This window comes from Oncorhynchus keta, chromosome 2 (assembly GCF_023373465.1).
Source record: "Oncorhynchus keta strain PuntledgeMale-10-30-2019 chromosome 2, Oket_V2, whole genome shotgun sequence".
NCBI classification, from domain to species: domain Eukaryota; kingdom Metazoa; phylum Chordata; class Actinopteri; order Salmoniformes; family Salmonidae; genus Oncorhynchus; species Oncorhynchus keta.
The window spans coordinates 34,569,316-34,595,344 of record NC_068422.1 but is presented as its reverse complement, the minus strand read 5'-3'; the positions used below and the strand labels follow the sequence as shown (position 1 = coordinate 34,595,344).

At 40.9% G+C, this 26,029-nt stretch overlaps 2 protein-coding genes across 6 annotated transcripts in view; both read right to left on the bottom strand.

Moving 5' to 3' along the window:
* Positions 1-565: 565 nt before the first annotated feature.
* Positions 566-21,812, bottom strand: LOC118399633 (coiled-coil domain-containing protein 6-like). Its single transcript, XM_035795889.2, has 9 exons — positions 21,295-21,812; positions 20,110-20,259; positions 14,204-14,332; positions 13,556-13,659; positions 13,169-13,329; positions 9,046-9,202; positions 8,687-8,787; positions 3,239-3,360; positions 566-1,906 (listed from the first exon to the last, which is right to left on the bottom strand). Exons 1-9 carry the CDS (start codon positions 21,547-21,549, stop codon positions 1,718-1,720), a joined length of 1,368 nt encoding a protein of 455 aa, XP_035651782.1. The 5' UTR covers positions 21,550-21,812; the 3' UTR covers positions 566-1,717.
* Positions 21,813-23,360: 1,548 nt separating this feature from the next.
* Positions 23,361-26,029, bottom strand: part of LOC118399607 (ankyrin-3-like) — a 207,307-nt gene continuing 204,638 nt past the window's right edge. For all 5 annotated transcript variants that reach the window (XM_052475654.1, XM_052475633.1, XM_052475634.1 and 2 more), the window contains one exon: positions 23,361-25,374. The gene's annotated coding sequence lies outside the window, so the exon portion shown is untranslated. The remainder of the gene's footprint in view (positions 25,375-26,029) is intronic.

Sequence of the window (26,029 nt, the reverse complement as noted above, 5' to 3'; positions counted from 1 at the left end):
ACCTGAGGCCTACATTTCTGTAGGAAAGTTCCCACCCAGTTCTTGGGGTTATTGTAATGACATTAGAAACGTTTATCACAGTGATCTCCCTGGTGAGTGGAGTCATGAAAAGCCGCTCTCCTGACTGGCTTGAACCAGTGAGAACCAAGTGGACTTGACGTTTGGTTATGGGAGCACAGCCAGGGGCGAGAGGTGAGCTATTGAGAGAGCTACTTAAAATGAATTCAGGGTGTTAAGGGGTAACAGGAGAAAGCCGGGCAAGGCTATTTTTATGAGGCCAGTATCACACGCACAGCGGCTAAAAGAGAATAGGGGATTACTGAACAGCCTGTGAAGTGGTTCTGATATTGGGAATAACATAGTTCCTCGCCAGAGTAGGATAGCATTTGGCTGAAGCCAGAGTAAGATTTAATTGCCTGGGTTCTCTGCCACCAAGAAAACACTGGAATGTTGGAAGTGAGGGTGTGTTATCAGGACTCTGATCTGGAAACCATCATGGAAATCAAAGGGCAAGACATTAAGGACATTACACAGACACAATAACACACTCACACCTTTGAACATATAATTTCCAGTCAATTACTTTATTAGTGCCAAAAGTTCATCTTGCGTAACTTGTGTGAAGTTCAGCTCAGGCTTATGCCAAAAACAAGTGTGACTGTAACACATGATTTTACAGAACAGTGCATGCTTCAGATAAGCCACGGTTATGTGTCTATTCAATGCTGGTATTCAAATAAAAAAAGAGAGCAGAATGAAGGATAAACAGTGTCAGTCTTTCACTGGTTCACACATGACAACCTCCAGTAGAACTGAAAACATTACCAACAGTCAGAGTTGCCACATATTGTAAAAACAAAGTACAACACACTAAAATTAGAGTCATCTTCTCAAGAGCTTTTAATCATACATAGAAATGTCATTCAACAGTACCATTCATTTAGAATGTTATATCAGTATATTTAGTGTAAAGAGCATTACGTTTTTGTCTGATGAGGAATATCCATAGGGATGACAAAATCTTTTATAACCACACCAGAGATAGAGCTGTGGAAGAGAGAGAAAGAGACGCAAGAGTACATGACTACATATATTGGAACACGTCAGACTACATTTGAATACCTCAAAAGCCAACATTTATCTGTGGTTTATGTACCACTGTCCATCCTTTTGTTTTTTTGTGTTTTTTTTGTACGAGCAATGTGGCAAGCAGTGTCTTTCAGAATCAAAAAGTCAACATATCTTTACGCTAGCTCCCTCCCATCATCAATGCCCTATATCTGGGTTACTCCTAAAGCTGAGATTTCTTTTACAATACATCTTACTGACTTAAGCAATTCTTACTGGGATGCAATTGATTAAGTTGTTTTTGAACAAGGGGGTGGGGTGTGCACATTACTGCTGTTGGAATGTGGTATTGCAGACATGGAAGGGATCCAACAGATCCAGCCCACAAACACCACGACAAGACATTGTTACGTACACGTTGGTTGTTAGCGCCACAATAATTCCAATCGTCAACAGTTCCAAGCAAAAAACAAACATGTACAAGACAAGGTGAACAGATATCAGCCTACAAATCCCAGAAGCGCAGTTAAAGTCAGTAAATTCCTTAGAACGCCCCATGTTGCTTCAGGTCTTCTGCCGGCTCATAGAAACTTGCTCCGTGGGGTTTCAACTCCCTGGTTGTCGAAGTAGTGTAGCATGACGTAGCACGTTAAGGCTGGGAGGGGGGATGCGCTGCATGCTGCGACATAGCTGCAGGAGAGGACATGGACTGGACCATTGGCTGGGCTGGCGGGGGGAGCGGGTGCAGAGGCTGCGCCCCTGAGTGCGTGTTGGGGGAGGGCGGCGGTGTCGGACGTTTGAATTTATCTGGGCTGGTGCTTCTTCTCGGGGAGGGCCTCTGTTTTGAAGAAAAGAGGGAAGACAGAGGGCGATAAGAAACACTCAGTCACATCAATTCTCATCAACAAAACAAAGATCCCTTCTCAAAAAGCTCCCGTTTTAAATTGAACACCTTCAAATACCTTTCCGTAAACAGTTCCCCTTCTTACGTGAGCATTGGTGAGTCATAAACAAATACTGCTGATGCCAAAGCGCTGGCAAATACACCCTGGCTTTGATGAGTATCTGAGTGGCTGGCCTGATGCACCTTGTCACCACCACTTACTACTGATGAGCTCTAGGATCTCTAATGACGGCTGCCACCCAGAAACCAACACACTTCAGAGGCACATGCTGACAAAAAAAGTAATGCTCATCTCTGGAGCACTCAATGTTACCATGGAAACACACAAAAAAAAGAGTGCTTGTGCCACTTTTGCAAAGGGCAAACGCAAGTCACTGAAAAGAAGCAGTGTTCAGCTCACAAAGTCATCTCTGAGCTAAGAACTGTTTCAACCCTGAGGGTGCACCTAGTACCTGATGAAAGGAGGGGGGAACTCCTGTGACTTCTCCCGGCAGCCAGTCAGACACAGGAAATCAATGTTACTTAACCGGTCTCCATAACCACAGGGAATGGCTTCACTGTACAGAGACACTTGGCTCCCACATTTACATCCTCAGTTTTTATGCAAGTAAAGTCCTACCATATATATATATATTATTATTATTTTTAATCACGGCAGCTGTGATGGAAACAGGAATTTTGGTACAATTTTATAAATGCCGACAGAATTGGTTTGTTTGACATGGTGGGATCTTTTTGTGACTGTAAAATGAATTATGCGAGAAATGGCATTAAATGCTGTTATGCTCAAATATTGATATAACAACCATCATATCAAAGTAAACTTGGGAGTCACACGATGATATGTTGTGTGGTCCTTCCACTACAACTCAGAAAACCAGTTTATTAGGCTACTGATACAGGAGCTTTATGCTGTACCAAACAAATTAAGATGTGACCCAGATTAGATACTCATTAGATACACACCATAAAGATTAATGGCCCACTTACACCAGCCCTTCTCCATGGTATTGGTAGGAGATCCATTCTTCACTATTGCTACATCTCAGCAAGGATCAATGTACACGACAACACTCCCATGATATCTAGATCCGGGACATTTTGTGTTAGTACCATCTGATAATGCTGTCTGCGCCATTTTAGAGAATAACTGGCATTCATCCATCTACACATCAACCCCATTATTTTTCATGGTGCAGCTTATATAGCTTAGTCTTGCTAGTTCGGATGCCCATTGGTGGTGTGATAGGAGTAAAGCAGACTCACCGCTACGCCGTGGGAGGATCCTCCGTGGATGTGCAGGGCCGGGGCGTTGAAGTGGGAGATGGCGGCTCTGGACAGAGTGGCCGGGGGAGTGAACCCAACTGTGTGACTACCGTATGACAGACCTGGAAGAAGACAAAGTAATTTAGTTTGTAATGTATTTTATGTCTCTTAATTCCATGTACAGTTGCAGCCAAATATATTGGCACCCTTGCACTTCTGTTGAATAATTAAAAAATAACTAAAAATAAAAAAATGTTTGGTCCCCTCACCTTGTTATTTGATTTTCAACATTGCAGAACCAATTGTATTTTTGTAAACCTAAGTTTACATTTTTTATTTAGACAAATAGCATGGACAAAATTATTGACACCCCGGAGCTTGTACTTGGTTGAACAGCCTTTGGGCCAAGATAACTGCAGACACTCAACGAGCTTGTTGCACCTTTTCACTGCCAATTTTGCCCACTTTTCAGCAGCAAACTTCTCTAATTCTTCAATTATTAAGGGGTGCACTCCAACTTTGTTTTCAGCTATTGCCATAGGTTATGGATGTGATTCAGATCTGGACTCTTCGCTGGTCACTCCAGAACCTCTTATTGAAACATTCCTTTTTGACGTGTGTTTGGGTTGTCTTGTTCTAAGACAGACGACCTTCAATGGTGACTCTGTTTTTGGACACTAGGTTAAACATCAGACTCAACATTACACTCCAAAACACTAATCTGCTGATTTAATGGATGTCTTCCACACGTTCAAGGCTCCCCGTACCAGAGGCAGCAAATCAAGGCCACAGCATTATCGAACCTCCCCCATGTTTCATTGAACGCTTAATTTGGTCATCAGTAAACACAGCACTGATCTGTATTGCCAAAGAGCTCTAATTTTGTTTCATTAGTCCACAGAACATTTCCCCCAGGATTTAGGCTTGTTAAGGTGGGTTTTTGAAAAGTTCAAAATCAGGCTTTCTTGTGTCTCCTTCAGCAGTGGGGTCTTCTTAGGTTTACCAATGACTGGCCTCCCGAGTGGTGCAGTGGTCTAAGGCACACTTATCAAGAGAACATCCCTGGTCATCTACTGCCTCTGATCTGGAGGACTCACTAAACACAAATGCATTGCTTGTAAATGATGTCTGAGTGTTGGATTGTGCCCCTGGCTGTCCGTAAATAAATAAAAACAAGAAAATGGTGCCATCTGGTTTGCTTAATATAAGGAATTTTAAATTATTTATATTTTTACTTTTGATACTTAAGTATATTTAAAACCAAATACTTTTAGACATACTCAAGTAGTATTTTACTGGGTGACTTTCACTTGAGTCATTTTCTATTCACGTATCTTTATTTTTTACTGAAGTATGACAATTGGGTACTTTTTCCACCACTGCAATTGAGTGCAGGAAATGCAGAAATTATAAATGTGCTGAAATTTGTTTTGGTTGAAGTTGAATGGAACAGTATAAAACAATCCGAATGGAGAAAGACTCATTGAAAACACTTAGAATGTATGTGTTGCCATCCTAGGATCACTCACTACTCATAAAGCAAATGTAGAACTTTTATTATTCAAAAACTAAAAATACTGTCAAATACAGTCATAGTCAATTTTTTAATGTATTATTTATTTTTTAAATTTTTTTAAAATGCCTTGATATAATAAAGTCAGCAAAAAAATAAGCGTCCCTTCTTCAGGACCCTGTCTTTCAAGGATAATTTGTAAAAATCCAAATAACTTCACAGATCTTCATTGTAAAGGGTTTAAACACGGTTTCCCATGCTTGTTCAATGAACCATAAACAATTAATGAACATGCACCTGTGGAATGGTCGTTAAGAGCTTATAGCCGGTAGGCAATTAAGGTCCCAATTATGAAAACTTAGGACACTAAAGAGGCCTTTCTAATGACTGAAAAACACCAAAAGAAAGATGCCCAGGGTCCCTGCTCATCTGCGTGAACGTGCCTTAGGCATGCTGCGAGGAGACATGAGGACTGCAGATGTGGCCAGGGAAATAAATTGCAATGTCCGTACTGTGAGACGCTGAAGACAGCGCTACATGGAGACAGGATGGATAGCTGATCGTCCTCGCAGTGGCAGACCACGTGTAACAACACCTGCAGGACAGGTACAGGATGGCAACAACAACTGCCTCAATAACACCAGGAATGCACAATCTCTCCATCAGTGCTCAGACCATCTGCAATAGCCTGAAAGAGGCAGGACTGAGGGCTTGTAGGCCTGTTGTAAGGCAGGTCCTCACCAGACATCACCGGCAACAACATCACCTATGGGCACAAACCCACTGTTGCTTGACCAGACAGGACTGGCAAAAAGTTCTCTTCCCTGACGAGTTGCAGTTTTGTCTCACCAGGGGTGATGGTCGGATTTGCGCTTATCGTCGAAGGAATGAGCATTACACCGAGGCCTGTACTCTGGAGTGGGATCCATTTGGAGGTGGAGGGTCCGTCATGGTCTGGGGCGGTGTGTCACAGCAACATCGGACTGAGCTTGTTGTCATTGGAGGCAATCACAACGCTGTGTGTTACAGGGAAGACATCCTCCCTCATGTGGTACCCTTCCTGTAGGCTCATCCTGACATGACCCTACAGCATGACAATGCCACCAGCCATACTGCTCGTGATTTCCTGCAAGACAGGAATGTCAGTGTTCTGCCATGGCCAGCGAAGAGCCCGGATCTCAATCTCATTGAGCACGTCTGGGACCTGTTGGATCCGAGGGTGAGAGCTAGGGCAATTCCCCCCAGAAATGTCTGGGAATTTGCAGGTGCCTTGGTGGAAGAGTGGGATAACATCTCACAGCAAGAACTGGCAAATCTGGTGCAGTCCACGAGGAGTAGATGCACTGCAGTACTTAATGCAGCTGGTGGACACACCAGATACTGACTCTTACTTTTGACCCCCCCTTTGTTCAGGGACACATTATTCCATTTATGTTAGTCTGTGGAACTTGCTCAGTTTATGTCTCAGTTGTTGAATCTTATGTTCATACAAATATTTACACACGTTAAGGTTGCTGAACATAAACGCAGTTGCCAGTGAGAGGATTTTTCTTTTTTTGGTGAGTTTATTTTGGCCATATCGCCCAGCCCTACCAATTGGATACCATGAAATTGTGGAGGAAAAAGGGGTAAATAAAAATAAAGTAAATAAATAAATTAAGGTTTACCAATAATCAAATGAAGCATTCAAAGAAAAGAAGACCCTCCCTACAATCAAACATGGAGGTTCGATAATGCTCTTCGGTTGATTTGTTGCAATACATCATGAAATCAGAAGATTATCAAGGTGTTTTGGAGTGCAATGTTCAACCCAGTGTCAGAAAACTGTGTCTGTTGAAGGTTGTGGGTCTTCCAACAGGACAACAACCCCAAGAATACATCAAAAGCACCCTGAAATGGTTCAAGAAGAAACACTGGACTGTTATGGAGTGTTGATTGAAATGTATTGATTGAAATGACCATGCTGTAACATGGTCAGCATGTTTCAACCAACCTTCATGATGTTTCCCAGTCATGTAGAGATGACTGGGAAACAAAGGTGCCAATATATTTGCCTGCAACTGTATTTCTGTGGCATGTACTTGGTATGAATGTGAGTAAAGTAAGTTTAAGGATCTCTACGTGACTGGGAAACACTGTAAAGGCTGGTTGAAACATGCTGACCATGTTACAGCATGGTCATTTCAATCAATACATTACGCGGGCATTTGGGGCTGCTGCACTCACTAGGTCTCCACAACTGGCATTATACTTACACTTCTAATTGGGTGCACGCCACAGCGATCATCCAGCCAGCTACTTTGGGTCATTAGCCTCAGAAGCCTAACACAGTGTAGCTTGGTAACCTGGCCTGCTTAGTGTTTCTAGGGCCATGTCTAGCAGAGCTATCAGCCCCCGCTAACACTCGCTCATTATGTCCCCAGCTGTCTGACACTGCAGACTGTCAGAGATAAACAGACAAATTACCATGATGGAGTCTTATCTAACCCTATTACCCTATTTTTGGTCATTCCAGGGAGCATCCTTACACTTACTTCTCTGGAGCAGCTTTAATGTAAAATGTTGCTCTTTGGAGAATGGGAGATAGACAACTGGATATTGGTGGTGGTTTGTCTCAAGAGTGTTGTAACGTAGGCCTAATTGGGTGATTCAAGGTGAGAGACTAATCCTCAGGGGCAGCTGCAGTTATGAGATCTATGTAACCTTTCAGTCAGTTAATATCATGAAGTACCAAAATGTCATGACTGAAAAAAAAAGGAAAATAAATCTCGAATAAGGTGTCTTGAAGACCGACCAGTCATTGCAGCCCACTGGAACTTGAGCTCCATGGTCTTAAAGGCCCAGGGCCCAGTCAAATACTTGATTTCCTGTGTTTTACCTATAGTTCCACACTATGCGGTTGGAATAAGTGTGAAATGCCTTTCTAGTTTAAGTTAGAAAACACCATCTGAAATCAGCTTGTTTTGGTGGGGTGGCATTATGGCTTTCCATGGTGACATCACCAGGTAGTAAATTAGTTAGAACAATAAGAGTTCCAAACCTCTGCCAATAACAGCTAATTTTCCATTTTCCCCTCCACACTCAGACCCTCCTAGACACTGCTAGCAAAATTATTGTTTGAGAAATAGCCCTCTGCTAAGAAACTATTTTTGTATCTTTTTGACCATTTAATTGAACACAAAGGTACTTAATTGTTAGCCAGAAATGATTTTGATACTGACATAAAAATGGCTGCATTGGACCTTTAATTATACCCCTGAAAACATTTCCTGGACAAACACAAAACTCCATCTGATCTGTTAACATGAACCATGGTTTTAAGGAGGTGCCTTGTATACTGAGCCTGGGTGTTGCAGGGGCTCTCTTTCTGCATAACAGGATATGCTAAGAAGAAAACTCAAAAGTAACTTGCTACAGGCAAAGGACGTCACCCAAACAAACTAATTTCTCCCTCAAATGGTATCAACTTTAGAAGCTGTCAAACTTGACATGATGTCTGACATTTTCAGAAGGAAAAATGTGGTTAGGGATTGGGGATAGGGATATAAATAAGATTGAATTGAACTAATTTAAGAATAGAGTTATTGTTTTGATATACCTGTTAACCCAATGTTCAAAACAAGTAGCAACCAAGACAGGACTTGTACCAAGGTGACCTTAAATTCACCCAATTATCAGTAAGGATATATCAAACTAGAACAGAGAGTTCCTGATACACCGATAGATAAAATATGACTTAATGAGTAAGTAAATATAAACTAATACACCTATTCATATCACACAATATTATACAACAACTCTGTCAGAGTCAATGGTGCTCTTTATGGATGTGGCACTTTCTCTTCCTTCAACCAGTGACATAATAGATATTCATAAAACAGGGTGTAATTATGAGGTGTTGGACGTGGGCCAAGGTATTCCTGTACTGTACGTACCAGGTGATATGGGTCGGCTGGAGCTGGGGGAAGGAGTGTATGGGATGGGACTGGATACCGTCCGTGCTCGCAAGCCTTGAGCTGACATCTCATTGAAGTACCTGAGGGAGGAAAATAGCAGTTTAGACAATTATTTTATGTCTCCAAATATCACTCCCAATCGCTTGAGCAATGATTCGTTGTCTGAAACGGAAAGTACTAGCATTGGAGTATCAAGTGTGACATTGAGGAAGTGAGAATGTGGGGTTGCTTATTTGACTTTTGGCTATGCATGGCTGACCGTAGAATAGAACTTAAACATAGGTTGGAGATGGTGAAGTTGGAATAGAGTGTTTAATGGGTTGCTGTTTCATTTCTACCTCTCGTCATCCATCTCCAGACTGGACTCGCTCTCAGACAGCTGTCTACACAGGGCCTCACGGCGCTCCATCTCTCTCTGCAGCTTCCTCTGCAGACGGATGTTCTCCTCACGCATGTGCCGCTCCTCCTCAATGTACTGGGCCCGCTTCTCTGTGTCTGGGAGGGGACAGACAAATAAAGTTTCATTAAAAACGAAATGCATCATCATTACACAGAAATGAGTCATTTCACAACAATGTATTGTTCTGAGAGAGCAAAGACGCAAAATATTTTAGACAATATTATAATTAATGTGCTTACCAAAAGTACCTTTCTATAATGCACCACTTCAATAGTTGTTTTCCTTAGCCTTTCATTGGTGTTTTTTTAATGTGCTTTTTATTGCTATAGTATAGCAGCTATTGCACCCAAATACACTGTGTTCGTCATGTTTCAAAGTAACACTAGCCCCATAGGTGAAATAGGTCACTTATGGTCTCTAATGACAAAAAGGGTTGAGGTAACAAAGCTCATGATTTCATCAGCTTCTTAGTATTATTTTTTCCACAGCCCTGGTCCAAGAAGGCTTTAGACCAAACAAAAGATTGGTCTGACGACTCCCTCTAGTGGCTGCAGCAACCACCAAAGAACATCAACTGTGTGTATAGCGCTGTCCGCGTTACTGAAGCTGCAACATAATTACAGCCAATTCTGACTGAATAGTTTTGTTAAAGAATTACCTAATTTGTTTAGGAAAAACATTCCCTACTCCCTGGGGCGGTAGGGTAGCCGCCCCAGCCCACTCTAACCTAGTGGTTAGAGTGTTGGACTAGTAACCGGAAGGTTGCGAGTTCAAACCCCCGAGCTGACAAGGTACAAATCTGTCGTTCTGCCCCTGAACAGGCAGTTAACCCACTGTTCCTAGGCAGTCATTGAAAATAAGAATTAGTTCTTAACTGACTTGCCTGGTTAAATAAAAGGTTAAAAAAATAAATAAATAAAATAAAAACCTTGCTCTCTTTACGTGACACATGTAAGCATCACATGCATGTGACCAATAGGGCCTGACCTATAGCATATCATTATCACAAATAAATTGGTTATAGCAAACTCTGAACACGTGACAACAAAATGGATGCAGAGGACATGAAAAATAACTTGAAATGGGGGAATGTTTAATGGTTGCGCAGGAGGTAAAGGGGAAGTCTGATGTGTGGAATAAATTTGACTAGTTGTTGAAAATACAGGAGATCAAGAAAAAGGTATGGTGCAAGCTTTGCGTGCAAATTATGTGTGCTGTTAGATTACAAAGAAAAATATGTTTGGAACAATGTAAACAACACATTATAAGCATACCAGAGTCTGTTGTAACATTTGTTTAGTTTTTATGTAAATCCTTTATTACAGTAAAGACTAAAAACAGTCGCATTCATTCGTGAATGCAATTCTCCAAATGAAACAGTTTAGGCCTATTTATTGTTAACGTTAATTATTCAATGGTCGCTTTTGTTATTTTAAAACTAAAATGCTTGATTGCATTTTACATCATGAATGACTCGTATTCTGTGTGATGACATGAACGAATAAATTATTGATTGATACAGTAGCCTATATAAGTATTCAAATACAGGCCTAAGTAAGTTACGGTATTAAGACCATAGAGGATGTGCTTTTAGGCATACAGCTGGTGGGTTCACAAGGCCTTCACTTAGCCTACTAATGATGATATTACTTTTTATTATGATAATAATAATAATAATAATGACAATAACAAGGCGATCACAGAAAGATGGTTATTATTATTATTATAAATATAATTTGACAATTTGGAAAACTGTAAAGACTGAATTATAAATAATACCATGGCCTAAAAAAATAAGTGTAAAGACTTTATTACAACATAGCAAAGATTAAAAACAGCTGAATTTGTGAAATTGTTGCGTGAGGCTTGGTGCTCACGGAATAAGTAGGCTATTGAGTGTTTAATCAGGCAACAGAAGCAGGATCTGTCTCATTTCTGTAGATACACAGTACCAGTTAAGTTTGGACACCTACTCATTACAGGGATTTTCTTTATTTTTTTGCTATTTTCTATACTGTAGAATAATAGTGAGGACAAACTATGAAATCATGTGGGAATCAAAAAAGTGTTAAACAAATCAAAATATATTTTAGCTTTGAGATTCTTCAAAGTAGCCACCCTTTTGCTTGATGACAGCTTTGCACACTCTTGGTATTTTCTCACCCAGCTTCATAAACCACTTGAATGAATTTCAATTAACAGATGTGCCTTGTCAAAAGGTAATTTGTGGAATTGATTTCCTTCTTAATGTGTTTGAGCCAATCAGTTGTGTTGTGACGAGGCAGTGGTGGTATACAGAAGATGGCCCTATTTGGTAAAATACCAAGTCCATATTATGGCAAGAACAGCTCAAATAAGCAAAGAGAAATGACAGTCCATCATTACTTTAAGACATGAAGGTCAGTCAATAGGTAAAATTTCAATAACTTTGAAAGTTTCTTCAAGTGCAGTCGCAAAAACCATCAATCACCATGATGAAACTGGCTCTCATGAGGACCGCCAGAGGAAAGGAAGACCCAGATTTACCTCTGCTGCAGAGGAGAAGTTAAACTGCACCTCAGAAGCAGCCCAAATAAATGCTTCAGAGTTCAAGTAACAGACATCTCAACATCAACTGTTCCGAGGAGACTGCGTGAATCAGGCTTTCAAGGTCGAATTGCTGCAAAGAAACCACTACTAAAGGGCATCAATAAGAAGAGGAGACTTGCTTGGGCCAAGAAACATGAGCAATGGCATTAATAATAATAATAATAATATATGCCATTTAGCAGACGCTTTTATCCAAAGCGACTTACAGTCATGTGTGCATACATTCTACGTATGGGTGGTCCCGGGAATCGAACCCACTACCCTGGCGTTACAAGCGCCATGCTCTAGCAACTGAGCTACAGAAGGACCACATTAATCTGTCCTTTGGTCTGATGAGTCCAAATTTTTGATTTTTGTTCCAACCGCCGTGTTTTTGTGAGTGTGCAAAGATGTCATCAAGGCAAAGGGTGCCTACTTTGAAGAATCTAAAATATATTTTGATTTGTTTAACACTATTTTGGTTACTACATGATTCCATATGTGTTATTTCATAGTTTTGAGGTCTTCACTATTATTCAACAATGTAGAAAATAGTAAAAAGTGAAGAAAAACCCTTGAATGAGTAGGTGTGTCTGTTGACTGGTACTGTAAACTGTTGACTGGTACTGTAAACTGTTGACTGGTACTGTATATGGATGACTTATAAAGCCAGGCACATTTAACAGTTGATTATAGACCTAATTAAGTTGGGGTTTCGTCTCTCCTCACTTTTCTTAGACAATCAAGGCAAGGGCTGTTTTCTCATCTCCTAACTATGCTGCTGCCGCATTGTTCTCAACACCAATATGCTGGTTACTTTGGTTATTATGCACACAGCAACATGGTCTAGGAAAAGCTGCCAATTCAACAGCGTTTCAGAATCGCAGACAGCGACCACTACCCAATGTGGGAGAAAGCGCATTTTTACAAAATAATATTATTTTTTATTTGTGTGGCACCATTGTTCTTACATAATATAACCACCCCATACAATTTCTGCAGCACACTTCTTAAACTGATGGACTGTGCCATCCCAACGGCCTACACGATGGATCAGTCCACTCTGACAGGCGCGAAATCAGACAGGTGTCTTGTATACAATTATTATTTATTTGACTGATACTGCTCGACTAAAGAAATCTCGGTCAACAAACAGCCTATGACCCAAACAATTAACCAGTCGACTCAATGGGGTCAGCCCTAGTGTGTCCACATCTGTTTGAGTGGTAGAACTAATCGTTCCCAAATTGAATTAAATTAAAGTGTATGGACCTTTCAAACACATGATAGACATGTATCTGTAACAAGAGGAGTACTCTACGGTGACCTACCACTGGTGTTCTAAGATCACGTGAAACAATCAGTGAACGATATTAAAATAACTGACTGTAAATCTTCTTGAGCACCAAAGCTTTTACGAATTTTTATGATTTCTACAAAACGAGGTCACGTCATGATGAGTTCACCGTTAACCATTGGCCTTTGACACTCACGCTGCAGCTCGGTGGTACGGAGGCTCTTCTTCAGTCTCTCCACCTCGTCCTTCAGGAAGCGGATATGCCGCATCATGTTCTCCGGAGAGTCGATCTCCATGGAAACATCCCTGGGAGAGGGAGGAGCAGACACAGGCTGGTCCAACTTCTCCTGGAGGATTCTGTCAAAGTTAACAGATCCGCCAGTAAGGGAAGATGGAGAGAACCATTTGATATATTATTACTACTTTCCTAATAAAAGATCATCACTGAAGAGCATACAACAGTGATATGAAGGTTCATTTAGTTTACTTTCAACCATTCACTGAATCCAGCACCGAGGTTTCTCTAGATGTGCACATACTACTCTACTCCTAAAGAATATACGGTTACATAATAAAATCGTACCTTTTCTCTGCCTCCAATTTGTCCATGCGCTTCCAAAGTCTATTGACAAGAGCTTCTTGTTCTTGCTCTAATGTGTTTTCGAGGTCAATCTTCTCGCGCCTTAGCTGGAAAGAAAGGGAACACAGAAAAGAGATTCAGTTTCAGAACATCTTGCACAAAGAAATGCACACCCACACAAAAAACACATACATCCCCAGCACGGTAATGGCACTTTCTAGTTAGATTACTTGTTGGTTATTACTGCATTGTCGGAACTAGAAGCACAAGCATTTCGCTACACTCGCATTAACATCTGCTAACCATGTGTATGTGACAAATAAAATTAGATTTGATTTTGATTTGATTCTCTTAAGTGGCAGTGCTAACGTGATGTTTAAAGTTTGTCCTCATAGAATAGACTCAGCTGCACCAAGACGATGTCATTGCGCATGGCGTCATTCACAGGAGGCTGGTGAGGGGAGGACAGCTCAGACAAACGGCTGGAATGGGGTGATTGGAATGGTATCAAAACCATGGAAACTATTGTTTTGATGCCTTTAAAATCATTCCATTCATTCATTCATTCATTCATTTCCAAACACTATGAGCACGTACTCCCCAATTAAGGTGCCACCAGCTGCCTGTGGTGTCATTATAGTGTCACTGTACCTGCTCCAAGGTGAGCTGCTTTGATATTGTGTCGTTCTCCATTTTCTTGATCTTCTTCATCAGTTTGTTGACCTGGAACTCCTGCTCCTGTTCCAAGTGCTGTTCCAACTCAGCCTTCTCATGTTGTAACTGTGGGAGGAAAAGGGGAGGAGAAATTAATGCAAGTAATTGCAACCACTGAAAAGATTGGCATTGGAGCACTGTGGCTACATGTTGATTGGTCCGTTTTATAGAGATGGTGAAGGGTTGGTACTGCTTGTCTCTGATTGTGATCTGGTGAAGAATGTCTTGTGAAATGGCGATGGTACAGCTAGATATGGCCCAAAGCAGCCAAAGTAACCACCTTTGGCAGTCTACCAACAAAAAGGGTGTGGCTCATAACATAGTTAAAAATAAGACGATTGTGTGATGGATTATGTAGATATATTTTTTATTAGGGCCAATTCGCAAATATCTAACGAATACCGACCAATCATCAGGTCAAAATAAAACAAACAAATTAACAAAACAGGGGGATGAGCTATTTTAGTTGAATGCTAGACGCCATTTGACAGCCTAACCTTAGCCTATTACTACAGTACAGTGGACCCTAACTTCAGAACAAAAGACCAATTACTGAAAATAAAAATGAGAATTGGGCTGCCTGTTTAAACACAGCCATAGACAGAGGCCTGTATTTGAAGGTGGATACAGGACTTCTGGTGCTCTTTCATGCCGTCCTTAGGAGAGGTGCGTTACTTGAGTGGGTTGAGTCACTGACGTGATCTTCCTGTCTGGGTTGGCGCTAGAGGTCGACCGAAAAATTGGAATGGCCGATTAATTAGGGCCGATTTCAAGTTTTCATAACAATCGGAAATCGGTATTTTTGGGCGCTGATTTTGCCAATTTTTTTTTACACCTTTATTTCGTCTTTATTTAACTAGGCAAGTCAGTTAAGAACACATTCTTATTTTCAATGACAGATTTTTACCTTGTCAGCTCGGGGGATCCAATCCTGCAACCTTACAGTTAACTAGACGCTCTAACCACCTGCCTCACGAGGAGCCTGCCTGTTATGCGAATGCAGTAAGCCAAGGTAAGTTGCTAGCTAGCATTAAACTTATCTTATAAAAAACAATCAATCAACGACTGTCGTTGCACCAATGTGTACGTAACAATAAACATCAATGCCTTTCTTAAAATCAATATTAACGAGGTGAAATTGTGTCACTTCTCTTTCGTTCATTGCACGCAGAGTCAGGGTATATGCAACAGTTTGGGCCACCTGGCTCTTTGCAAACTAATTTGCCAGAATTTTATGTAATTATGACATAACATTGAAGGTTGTGCAATGTAACAGGAATATTTAGACTCATGGATGACACCCGTTAGATAAAATACGGAACGGAATAAACGTTTTGTTTTCGAGGTGATAGTTTCCAGATTTGACCCTCATATTTCTGTGTGTTTATTATAGTTAAGTCTATGATTTGATATTTGACAGAGCAGTCTGACTGAGAGGTGGTAGGCAGCAGCAGGCTCGTAATAGTCAAAGGTATATGGTTTAGAGAGAAATAGTCAACGCGTTATAATTCCTGTAATAACTTGCGGCTGAACTTGAAAGGGGTTCCTTCGTTATTTTACCGTTCATGTCTTCCATACAGAATGTCTTGATCTACTTCAAATAAGGTCTGTGTTCCATGCTTAAACCACCTCGGCGTTTTGATACCCGTGTAAATCTCACTAGGATAAGGTAACGTTTGTCAAAATATTTTCATAAATCCACTCTACAATTATTTTTTTTATCTTCGCTTATATTTAGCCAATATTGATCAGTTACCTTGTCCTATGGATATCTACACAGTTATAAAATTGGCAAGGTGGTGTAAGCCTACACGAAATACAGACCTTATTTTAAGTGAATCTAAAAATATCCTATGGAATAAATTAATGAAGGAACCGCTTTTCAGATTTTGCTAGAAGTTGTCATGGGAATTATGACTCGCACTTTGGTAGTCAATTCTTACCATGTCCATTATTAAAATAGGATTTCCTGCATATAGAAATTACAGTTTTTGTTTTCAACATTCATCACAGGTAACTTAAACTATTTTTATTCAAACAGTTGAGAGTATTTGTCTCCTAAGCAGACTCTTCAGTATCATTGTCACTTCAGAGCTGTGTGTGTGTTTTACAGATGGCAGAGAAAAGCAGAGCACCAGTGTGGGACTATTACATGGAATTGGCACCAGGGAAAGCAAGGTGTCTTATTTGTGATAAAGATGAAAGCATGGGGTCAGCAATGGCTAAATCAAAAAATACAACCAACCTGTGGAATCACCTTAAGAACACCCATTCAAAAGCCCATATGTATTATATTAAGTTAAATTTTTTGTCCTCCAATAATCGGTATCAGCATTGAAAATCATAATCGGTCGACCTCTAGTTGGCGCCCCCCCTTGGGTTGTGCGGTGGCAGAGATCTTTTTGGGCTATATCTTCGGCCTTGTCTCAGGATGGTAAGTTGGTGGTTGAAGATATCCCTCTAGTGGTGTGAGGGCTGTGCTTTGGCAAAGTGGGTGGGGTTATATCCTTCCTGTTTGGCCCTGTCTGGGGGTATCATCGGATGGGGCCAGTGTCTCCTGACCCCTCCTGTCTCAGCCTCCAGTATTTATGCTGCAGTAGTTTGTGTCGGGGGGCTAGGGTCAGTTTGTTATATCTGGAGTACTTCTCCTGTCTTATCCGGTGTCCTGTGTGAATGTAAGTATGCCCTCTCTAATTCTCTCTTTCTTTCTCACTCGGAGGACCTGGGCCCTAGGACCATGCCTCAGGACTACCTGGCATGATGACTCCTTTCTGTCCCCAGTCCACCTGGCCGTGCTGCTGCTCCAGTTTCAACTGTTCTGCCTGTGGCTTATGGAATCCTGACCTGTTCACCGGACGTGCTACCTGTCCCAGACCTGCTGTTTTCAACTCTAGAGACAGCAGGAGTGGTAGAGATACTCTTAATGATTGGCTATGAAAAGCCAACTGACATTTACTCCTGAGGTGCTGACTTGCTGCACCCTCGACAACTACTGTGATTATTATTATTTGACCATGCTGGTCATTTATGAACATTTGAACATCTTGGCCATGTTGTTATAATCTCCACCCGGCACAGCCAGAAGAGGACTGGCCACCCCTCATAGCCTGGTTCCTCTCTAGGTTTCTTACTAGGTTTTGGCCTTTCTATGGAGTTTTTCCTTGCCACCGTGCTTCTACACCTGCATTGCTTGATGTTTGGGGTTTTAGGCTGGGTTTCTGTACAGCACTTTGAGATATCAGCTGATGTACAAAGGGCTATATAAATACATTTGATTTGATTTCTAGGGCAGTGGCTCTCAAACCTCTCAATGGGGACCCCCAGACGTTTCACAATTTTGTTGAAGCCCTGAACTAGCTCACCTGATTCACCTAGTCATGGGCTTGATAATGAGTTGGCAAGTTGAATCAGGTGTGCTAGCTCTGGAATAGTTCAAATAAACAGAATGTGTCCAAGAGGAGACGTTTGAGAACCACTGATGTAGGGGTTATGCTAGGGGGTGGACAAACTGAGGCCTCATACAGCCTGCCAAGCCGATTAAATGTGGCCCGCACGGGACTTCAAAAATCCACTCTGGGTGACACTTTAAAGTGTAAAACGAGATACAAAGTACAGTACCAGTCAAAAGTTGACACACCCACTCACACCCGCTGAAAGTTTCTTCAAGTGCAGTCGCTAAAACCGCCATGTGCTATGATGAAACTGGCTCTCATGAGGACCGCCACAGGAAAGGAAGACCCATAGTTACCTTTGCTGCAGAGGATCAGTTCATTAGTTAACTGCACCTCAGATTGCTGTCCAAATAAAAAGTACCAGACATCTCAACATCAACTGTTCAGAGGAGACTGCGTGAATCAGGCATTCATGGTTGAATTGCTGCAAAGAAAAACCCACTAAAAGGACACCAATAAGAAGAGACTTGCTTGGGCGAAGAAACACAAGCAATGGACATTAGACCGGTGGAAATCTGTCCTTTGGTCTGATGAGTCTAAATTGGAGATTTTTGGTTCCAACGGCCGTGTCTTTTTGAGACACAGAGTAGGTGAATAGATGATCTCTGTACATGTGGTTCCAATGGTGAAGCATGGAGGTGGTAGTGTTATGGTGTGGGGTGCTTTGCTGGTGACATTGTCTGTGATTTATTTAGAATTCAAGGCACACTTAACCGGCATGGTTACCACAGCACTCTGCAGCGAAACACACCCCTATCTAGTTTGCACTTTGTGGGACTATCATTTGTTTTTCAACAGGATAATGACCCAACACACATCCAGGCTGTGTAAGGGCTATTTGACCAAGAAGGAGAGTGATGGAGTGCTGCATCAGATGACCTGGCCTCCACAATCACCCGACCTTAACCCAATTGAGATGGTTTCGGATGAGTTGGACCACAGAGTGAAGGAAAAGCAGCCAACAAGTGCTCAGCATGTGGGAAATTATTCAAGCATTCCTCATGGAGCTGGTTGAGAGAATGCCAAGAGTGTGCAAAGCTGTCATCAAGGCAAAGGGTGGCTACTTTGAAGAATCTCAAATATGTTTTGAATTGTATAACACCTTTTGGTTACTACATGATTCCATTTGTGCTATTTCATAGTTGATGTCTGCACTATTCTTTTTTATGTAACCCGGTAAGTTGACTGAGAACACATTCTCATTGACAGCAACGACCTGGGGAATAGTTACAGGGGAGAGGAGGGGGGGATGAATGAGCCAATTTTAAACTGGGGAGGATTATGTGACCATTATGGTATGAGGGCCAGATTGGGAACTTTGCCAGGACACCAGGGTTAACGATAAGTACCATGAGCTCTTTAGTGACCACAGAGTCAGGACACCCGTTTAACTTCCCATCCGAAAGATGGCACCCTACACAGGGCAATGTCCCATATCACTGTCCTTCGCGTCAGAAACAAGCCAGAGGTGAGATGCAGAGTGGTATGCTGCTAGCCAATTATGCTATACAATATAGAAAAACCATTGAATGAGTAGGTGTGTCCAAACCTTTGACTGGTACTGTATGTACAAATTAATTTTCAAATTTTCAAATAACTACCCTCTCTCTGGCCCGCAAATAGATTGACTATCAAATTGGTCAAAGAAAAATTGGTGCGGCCCTCCGTTGAATTTCGAAATCCCTGTGTCCCTCTTCCCAAAATGATTGCCCACCCCTGGTATAGAGGCAGCCCTGTCCTTATAGTAGTAGTAGTAGCCTATACCCCTGAAAATACTAATACTATGAACCACTATTTACTGTTGAAGCCTGGGGTGTGTTAGAACAGGGTTGCTAGTTCAAATCCACATTAGCATTGTTGTTCTAGCCTGGTGCAGGCCACTGACATGAAATTCATGGGGAAAAGTATGTTAGACAAGTCCATGTTTTATGACGACACTTGGTGAGGGGAACATGTGCTAAGGAGCGCCCGTTGACACTAAAGTATAGGAACAGAAGTGGGCCTGTTTTATGTTATGAAACAGGCCAGATAACAAGACTGTCTGACCTTTAACCTGGGTTTGTTAAAACACACGTGTGGTCCAGTGAGATTCATGCTTCTTTGTACATCAAACCATTAGTCAGTACAACAAAAGTCAATAGCTCATATTAGTAATGGAGCCGAGGCAAAATATGGGTCAGTTGCAAAAGAGACCAAATAGCCTAAACCAGGAATAGGAGTAGTCAGTCGAGTCATTTAGAGTAGTGATGAGGTCAGTTAATAAAATAACTTGAGTCAAAAACCAATGCTGTTGGTTCTTGACTCAAACACACAACCTTAGGTTGACATTGCGACAAATACTCAGCACAGGTTAAATGCCCCGGGGTCAGTTATTCTCCAGATGTCACTCACTTGCATGAGTTTTCTTGACAGTTCATTCGTGAGAAATTCCTCCTCTTTCTCATAGTTAACGGCGAGGGTCTCCTTCTCTTTCTGCAGGGCCTGGATCTTCTTGAACAGAGTGTTGCTGATGAATTCCTCCTCTTGCTCAGCCCTGGCTTGCTGCAGTCACAGAGGACAAAATGTACCAAAAATATCAGTGCAGCATTCACAACAAAATGGCTTACCGAATACCTGTCATAAATGTGTTATGGGATGCTTAACATTTTTTGCACTGGGTAACAATGGCAACATATGAAGTGATTTGTTTTTGGCAATCGAATGTCAGCTTTTACCACACTGCTCAGCTCACAGCTGTATTCCGCTAAAATATGGGATTCATAAAGCTGATGGCTTTCTAATTGGCGCAGTAGTATCTTATCAAAAACAAGGAATAGCACTGTGCAAATTTGCTGCATTAATGGTCTGTCAGCTAGAGAGGAAGCAGTTAGTCCACCCCCCATATCAATGACTCAAGAAGTAGCCTATTGCACTAACTGAATGAGTGACTGACGTTGAGGAACTACCTATAAAACATGTTGTACTGTCAACTGTCATGGCGAGGAAAGCAGAGACAGAAAAAGGGGTGGTGGAGGCACACAACAGGGGAACGAGGAAATCAAATCCATGTCAGTCTACTGATGCTTAAACAGGCATACTAGGTGTTGTTGGACTAGCTAGGTTATGATTTATTATAAATTCAACGTTTGTCAAGGGGTATATGTAACGTTAAGCACAAAAATAAATAACGATGAGAACCCAAAGCCTCATAATAGCGGACTAGTTGGCTAGTTTAGATGACACAGCTAACATTCTAACGTAAGTTGGATACAAACGCCAACTTCTTTGTCACCATTTGTCAAATGGATTGGTGTTTGCAAATTAACAGGACATTGGCTAGCAAGCTAATAAACTACGTTAGTTCTCACCAAAACAAAACGGGTTACCAAGCTAACCAACTAGCTATGCTAGCTCACTAAACTAGCTAAGTTATATAGCTAGCCTCTTAAGCATAACTACGTTGCCTTTATTTCGCTACTGGGCAGGTAGTTGGCTAACCTGGTTGCAATTTCGTATGTTTAACGTGCGTGTATAACGTTAGGCGATTTTTTTTATGTAGCTAGCTAGGCTAACCAACAAAAACCACCAGTTACTCACAATGGTGACGCTAGCTTTACGCAGGTCCCGATTCTCCCCCTGTAGTGCCTTGCACTTGAGTTTGAACGTCTCCAGCTCAATTTTAAGAACTTTGTTCTCCTGTTGTAGTGAGGCTAATCGGTTAGTTAACTCCTCTAATCGAAACTGTGAAATGACTACCCCCGGCTTGGTCAAATTTGAGGCGGATGATGACATCGGTGTAGCCGAGCTACTCCCTGCTCCGTCCGTGTCGCTCTCGCTTGCACTGTCCGCCATGGCTATGTGTGCGACAGACAGTACGGTGGAGGAGAGGAGACGAGATTGCAGCTGCAGCGTTTGTGGGGCAGCAGGAGGATCTTCACTAATTGCCACAGTCACAAAGTCATCATTATGGCTAAAGCCCGCCTATTTCTACAATGTATATTCTTAAAGTCGTATTTTAAACGTAAACTTAACCCTAACCACACTGCTAACCGTATGCCTTAACCTAACCTCAAATTAAGACCAAAAAGCAAGATGCTGTTTCCATGTTTGACTTTGTGGCTGTGATTTCTAGTGACAACCCGGCAGCAGCCTATGAAAATTCGGTGTGACGTGACCTTGCTCTGTTTCAACCACACGTGTGTTAAAATAGCGCCACCCTGTGGAGATAGCTCTGTCAACTGGTGTCCTATTTTGTGCCAATGTTTATCGATGCCATATGAAACAGAAAATAACATATAGAAAGTAAAAGAGTAATATATTGCAATTAAGTGGACAATATTACTGAGGAAGTTTGTGGTGCAGCGGTCTAAGGCACTGCATCTTTGTGCTAGCGGCATCACAACAGTCCCTGGTTCAATTCCAGGCTGTATCTCAACCGGCTGTGATTGCGAGTCCCATAGGGCGGCGCACAATTGACCCAGCGTCATTAGGGTTTGGCTGGGGTCATTGTAAATAAGAATTTGTTCTTAACTGACTTGCCTAGTTAAATATAAATAAAAGGAGGGCAAAGCTGTTAATATTTTGCTTTATCCAACAGTAGTCTAATGGAAATTTGCAGTGCATGAACAATTTAATTTTGTGTAGAAAATAGTAAAAATGTAAGAAAAACCCTTGAATGAGTAGGTGTGTCAAAACCTGACTGGTACTGTATGTCTGTGACCAAATTTGAAATCAAATCCTCGTCTTGATTCTCCACAAGTGTGCACTGCGACACTTGATCGCATGGATTTATCAATGGGGGAAACTAACTCCAGCCAATGCTTACACCAATTCCTTTAAATCCATGACAGGGAATGTGCAACTGACCCTTCTGGAAAAGGGTGGAGAATCAGGACGCAGTCCAAGTGTTCCTATTGACACTTCTTGATGGCTTCTTGGGTTTTGTAGATCTGAAAAGACTGTAGAACTGAGAACACACCCCAACTTGCCAAGGCATGACAGTTTATGTCAAAGATGTGTTCATCTCTGGCTTAGCTACTGATTTTTTTATATATTTTTTGCATTTAACTCATTCAAAAGTACTAAAAGCATGTGTTTTTTAACCTTTATTTTACTAGGCAAGTTAATTCAGAACAGAATCTTATTTACAATGACAGCCTAGAAACAGTGGGTTAACTGCCTTGTTCAGGGGAAGAATGACAGATATTTACCTTGTCAGCTCGGGATTTGATCTAGCAACCTTTCAATTACTGGCCCAACACTCTAACCACTAGGCTACCTGCCGCTTACTGTGATGTTATATTGAAAGTGCTTAGAAATACACTTTATAGAATATTTCATTTCTTGAAAATTTTCTTTTGTTACTACCTCTTCTTTGTCTGGCTAATTATTCAATCAATCATTCATTACATTACATATATTTATTTTTATTTTACCTTTATTTAACTAGGCAAGTCAGTTAAGAACAAATTCTTATTTTCAATGACGGCCTAGGAACAGTGGGTTAACTGCCTGTTCAGGGGCAGAATGACAGATTTGTACCTTGTCAGCTCTACCAACCTCTTTTATTTCTTAGCCTAAACATTTCACAACCCATTGGAATTTCTTACAAACATAATAGATTCGACATCACATAAACACAAAGATAAAACAGAAACAAAATATTTCAAAACCAATGCTTTTTTATTTATTTTGTTTTTAAATTACATTTTTTTAAGACGCTTGAAACATTGTGGTGGCGTCATTGCTTCTATAGCCTCTAAAAGAAGACTTTGAATAACCAAAGTGCTAGAATAGTTACATTTCAATGGCTTCACTCTGTTAGTAAGAATTGTACATCGAAAAAATTTGTTCAGTTGAAAACACATATCAAACAAAATTGACAAAATTGATAGTTCAACCATATCAAATTACCCTCTACCCCCTGATTGACATGTAAGATAGGATATATGATACAATACCCTAAATTGCTTCACTTGTCAAAAGAAATTAAGTCCTTTACATGGTTGTCATGTCCACAGCATAAACATCATCACACTAAGTCTGAGCCTTCACACCAGAATAACACCACACTTGAACTACATGGGCCTCTAGTCTAACCAATACAAAGAGAAGATCTAATGCAAAGTAATCGCCAATGAGCTATCAAAACAATGCTAGTTAGACACTGCATACAGATTCTCAAGCCTAAAAAGATCACACAATTTCAGAGTTCAACACAATTTATTTTATGCTTAAATAATCGTTTTGACCATCCAGTGTTTTTGTCATACATATGCTATCAAGAGTTACAATCAAAGAATGCCTTGTGTGTCTTTATGTGAGTAGATTAAACTTAAGGAAATACTTCCCAAAAACCCCAAACCCTCGTCTTTAAAACCACAGCAGCCTTTATAAAACCAATTGACACACTGCTAAAATGATTACAAACAGTCTTACAGCGTACAGCGACCTCTACACCTTATAGCCAATACACACAATACATTGATCATTTTACAGCGAGACAGTCTTCTAGCATATACATTCAGATTACTCCTTTCTCATAGCATTTATGATAAAACCCTGCAGAAGCCGCCCTTCAGTTGTACATAGACAAACGGTAATCCTCAAGAAGCTATAGAACAAACTTTCTTCATACTGTTCCTCATCCGAGACAAAAAAAACACTTATGTTTTTTTTTTTTATAATTTCAAATATAAAACTGGTGACAAATGTTAAGGCTATAGTTGTACACAGATAAAGGGTTTTAATTCTAATTTTTAATACAGTGTTTTCAAACTTGTACAAATTTTACTTAAAATAATGTGAAAGGCATGCATGAAAATATGAGTACTCTTGAAAGACTGCTTTTGCAGAATTAGATACATCCCCATTTTGGGAATCACTGAAATTTGCAGAAGATTTTCTGGAAATTTCCTCTGTTAAAATCAAACCATCTTTTTTCATATACAAATGTTATACCTGCTATAATAATTAATTATACAACAACATGTGAAGTTCACTCAAATCTTGAACCATTTTGATAATCATGTTGAAAGCACTTGTAAAGTTCTCTCCTCTGCATTATCATCTTGTAACTCATCATTTTAGGATTGTACAGATTGTAATTTCTATACAGAACAAAGTATTGTTATTTTCAGGTTTATAAAAAGGAAAACAAAAACCCCAGCAATTTACAACCTGACATTTATGGGTCCAAGAACAAACATATAAGGCGAGTGTTGGAGGTGGATCAGAAGTGATCCTCTTGTTTTTCTGTAATTTTGTTGAGTTTCTTTCTCCTACTATTAGAATTGAGCTTTTGTGCCATCTTTGGTCACAGGGAAGTGTATGTTCAGTTGCACCTGTGGTTTTTCTGTAATGGAGTCCTTTTTCGGTCTCACCACAATGCTCCTCAAAAGCTCTCATGACACCAATGGCACATTACGAGTCACAAACAGGAAGCATAATTCTTCTGGTCCATAGACCACAGGAAGTGAGAGCTGTACAATTAGAATTCAGATTCCATGGTGAGAACCTTCCAGATCCCTCAATTGACAGGGAGTGAGTTTTTCATGCTCATGCTAAAATCAGACGGGTCAAGTTCTTCACGCTTGAAAACCACATGTTGGAAGTATTGGCTGAAATGTCCTATTTTCCTTTAGTTTCTAGTTGTGTGTAACTTTCTGCCGTGGAGACCTGAAAAATAAGAAAAATAGGTTGAGTCCCTTAGCTATTACTAATTCTGATTACTTGATAGATGTAATACCACTACATCATAGCATCTGAATTTTATGTTCCATTTGGCTAGCTACCCACACATTTACTGGAGCAATCATTCCATCGATGACGCTAGAGAGCATCAAGAAGTCTGTTGGGCCACGGGTTGTCATGGTCACCCTGGTTGTCATGGACACCACCAGCTGAGCCAGAGATCATGAGAGTGCCACTACTCTTTTTTTATTCAGGTTTGCTTAAACTGAATATTTCACTGATGCATATAGCTAGCAACACCATTCAGGTATTAACAGTAACCAATCAGATAGCGACCTCTCTTTGATGCAATTCCCACACGATAGTACTGTCTATGAGCTGGCCTTTGTGGGGATTTAGTGGATAGAGAGAGACAGACAGAGAGTGTCTGTGTGACAATATATGCTGAGGTGTGTTTTGAGCATTATCCATGGTCCCTTTGTGACTAGTCACCCAACCAGCTGATGTAACCAGCTGATGTAACCAGAATCAAAACAGACAAGAGTCAGGCTTTCAGTTTGAAACATAAAGGTTTGCTTGGAGTAGAATGAAATACGTGAATCATCAGGACAGGAGAGTACAGTGGACAACATTGCAGAAG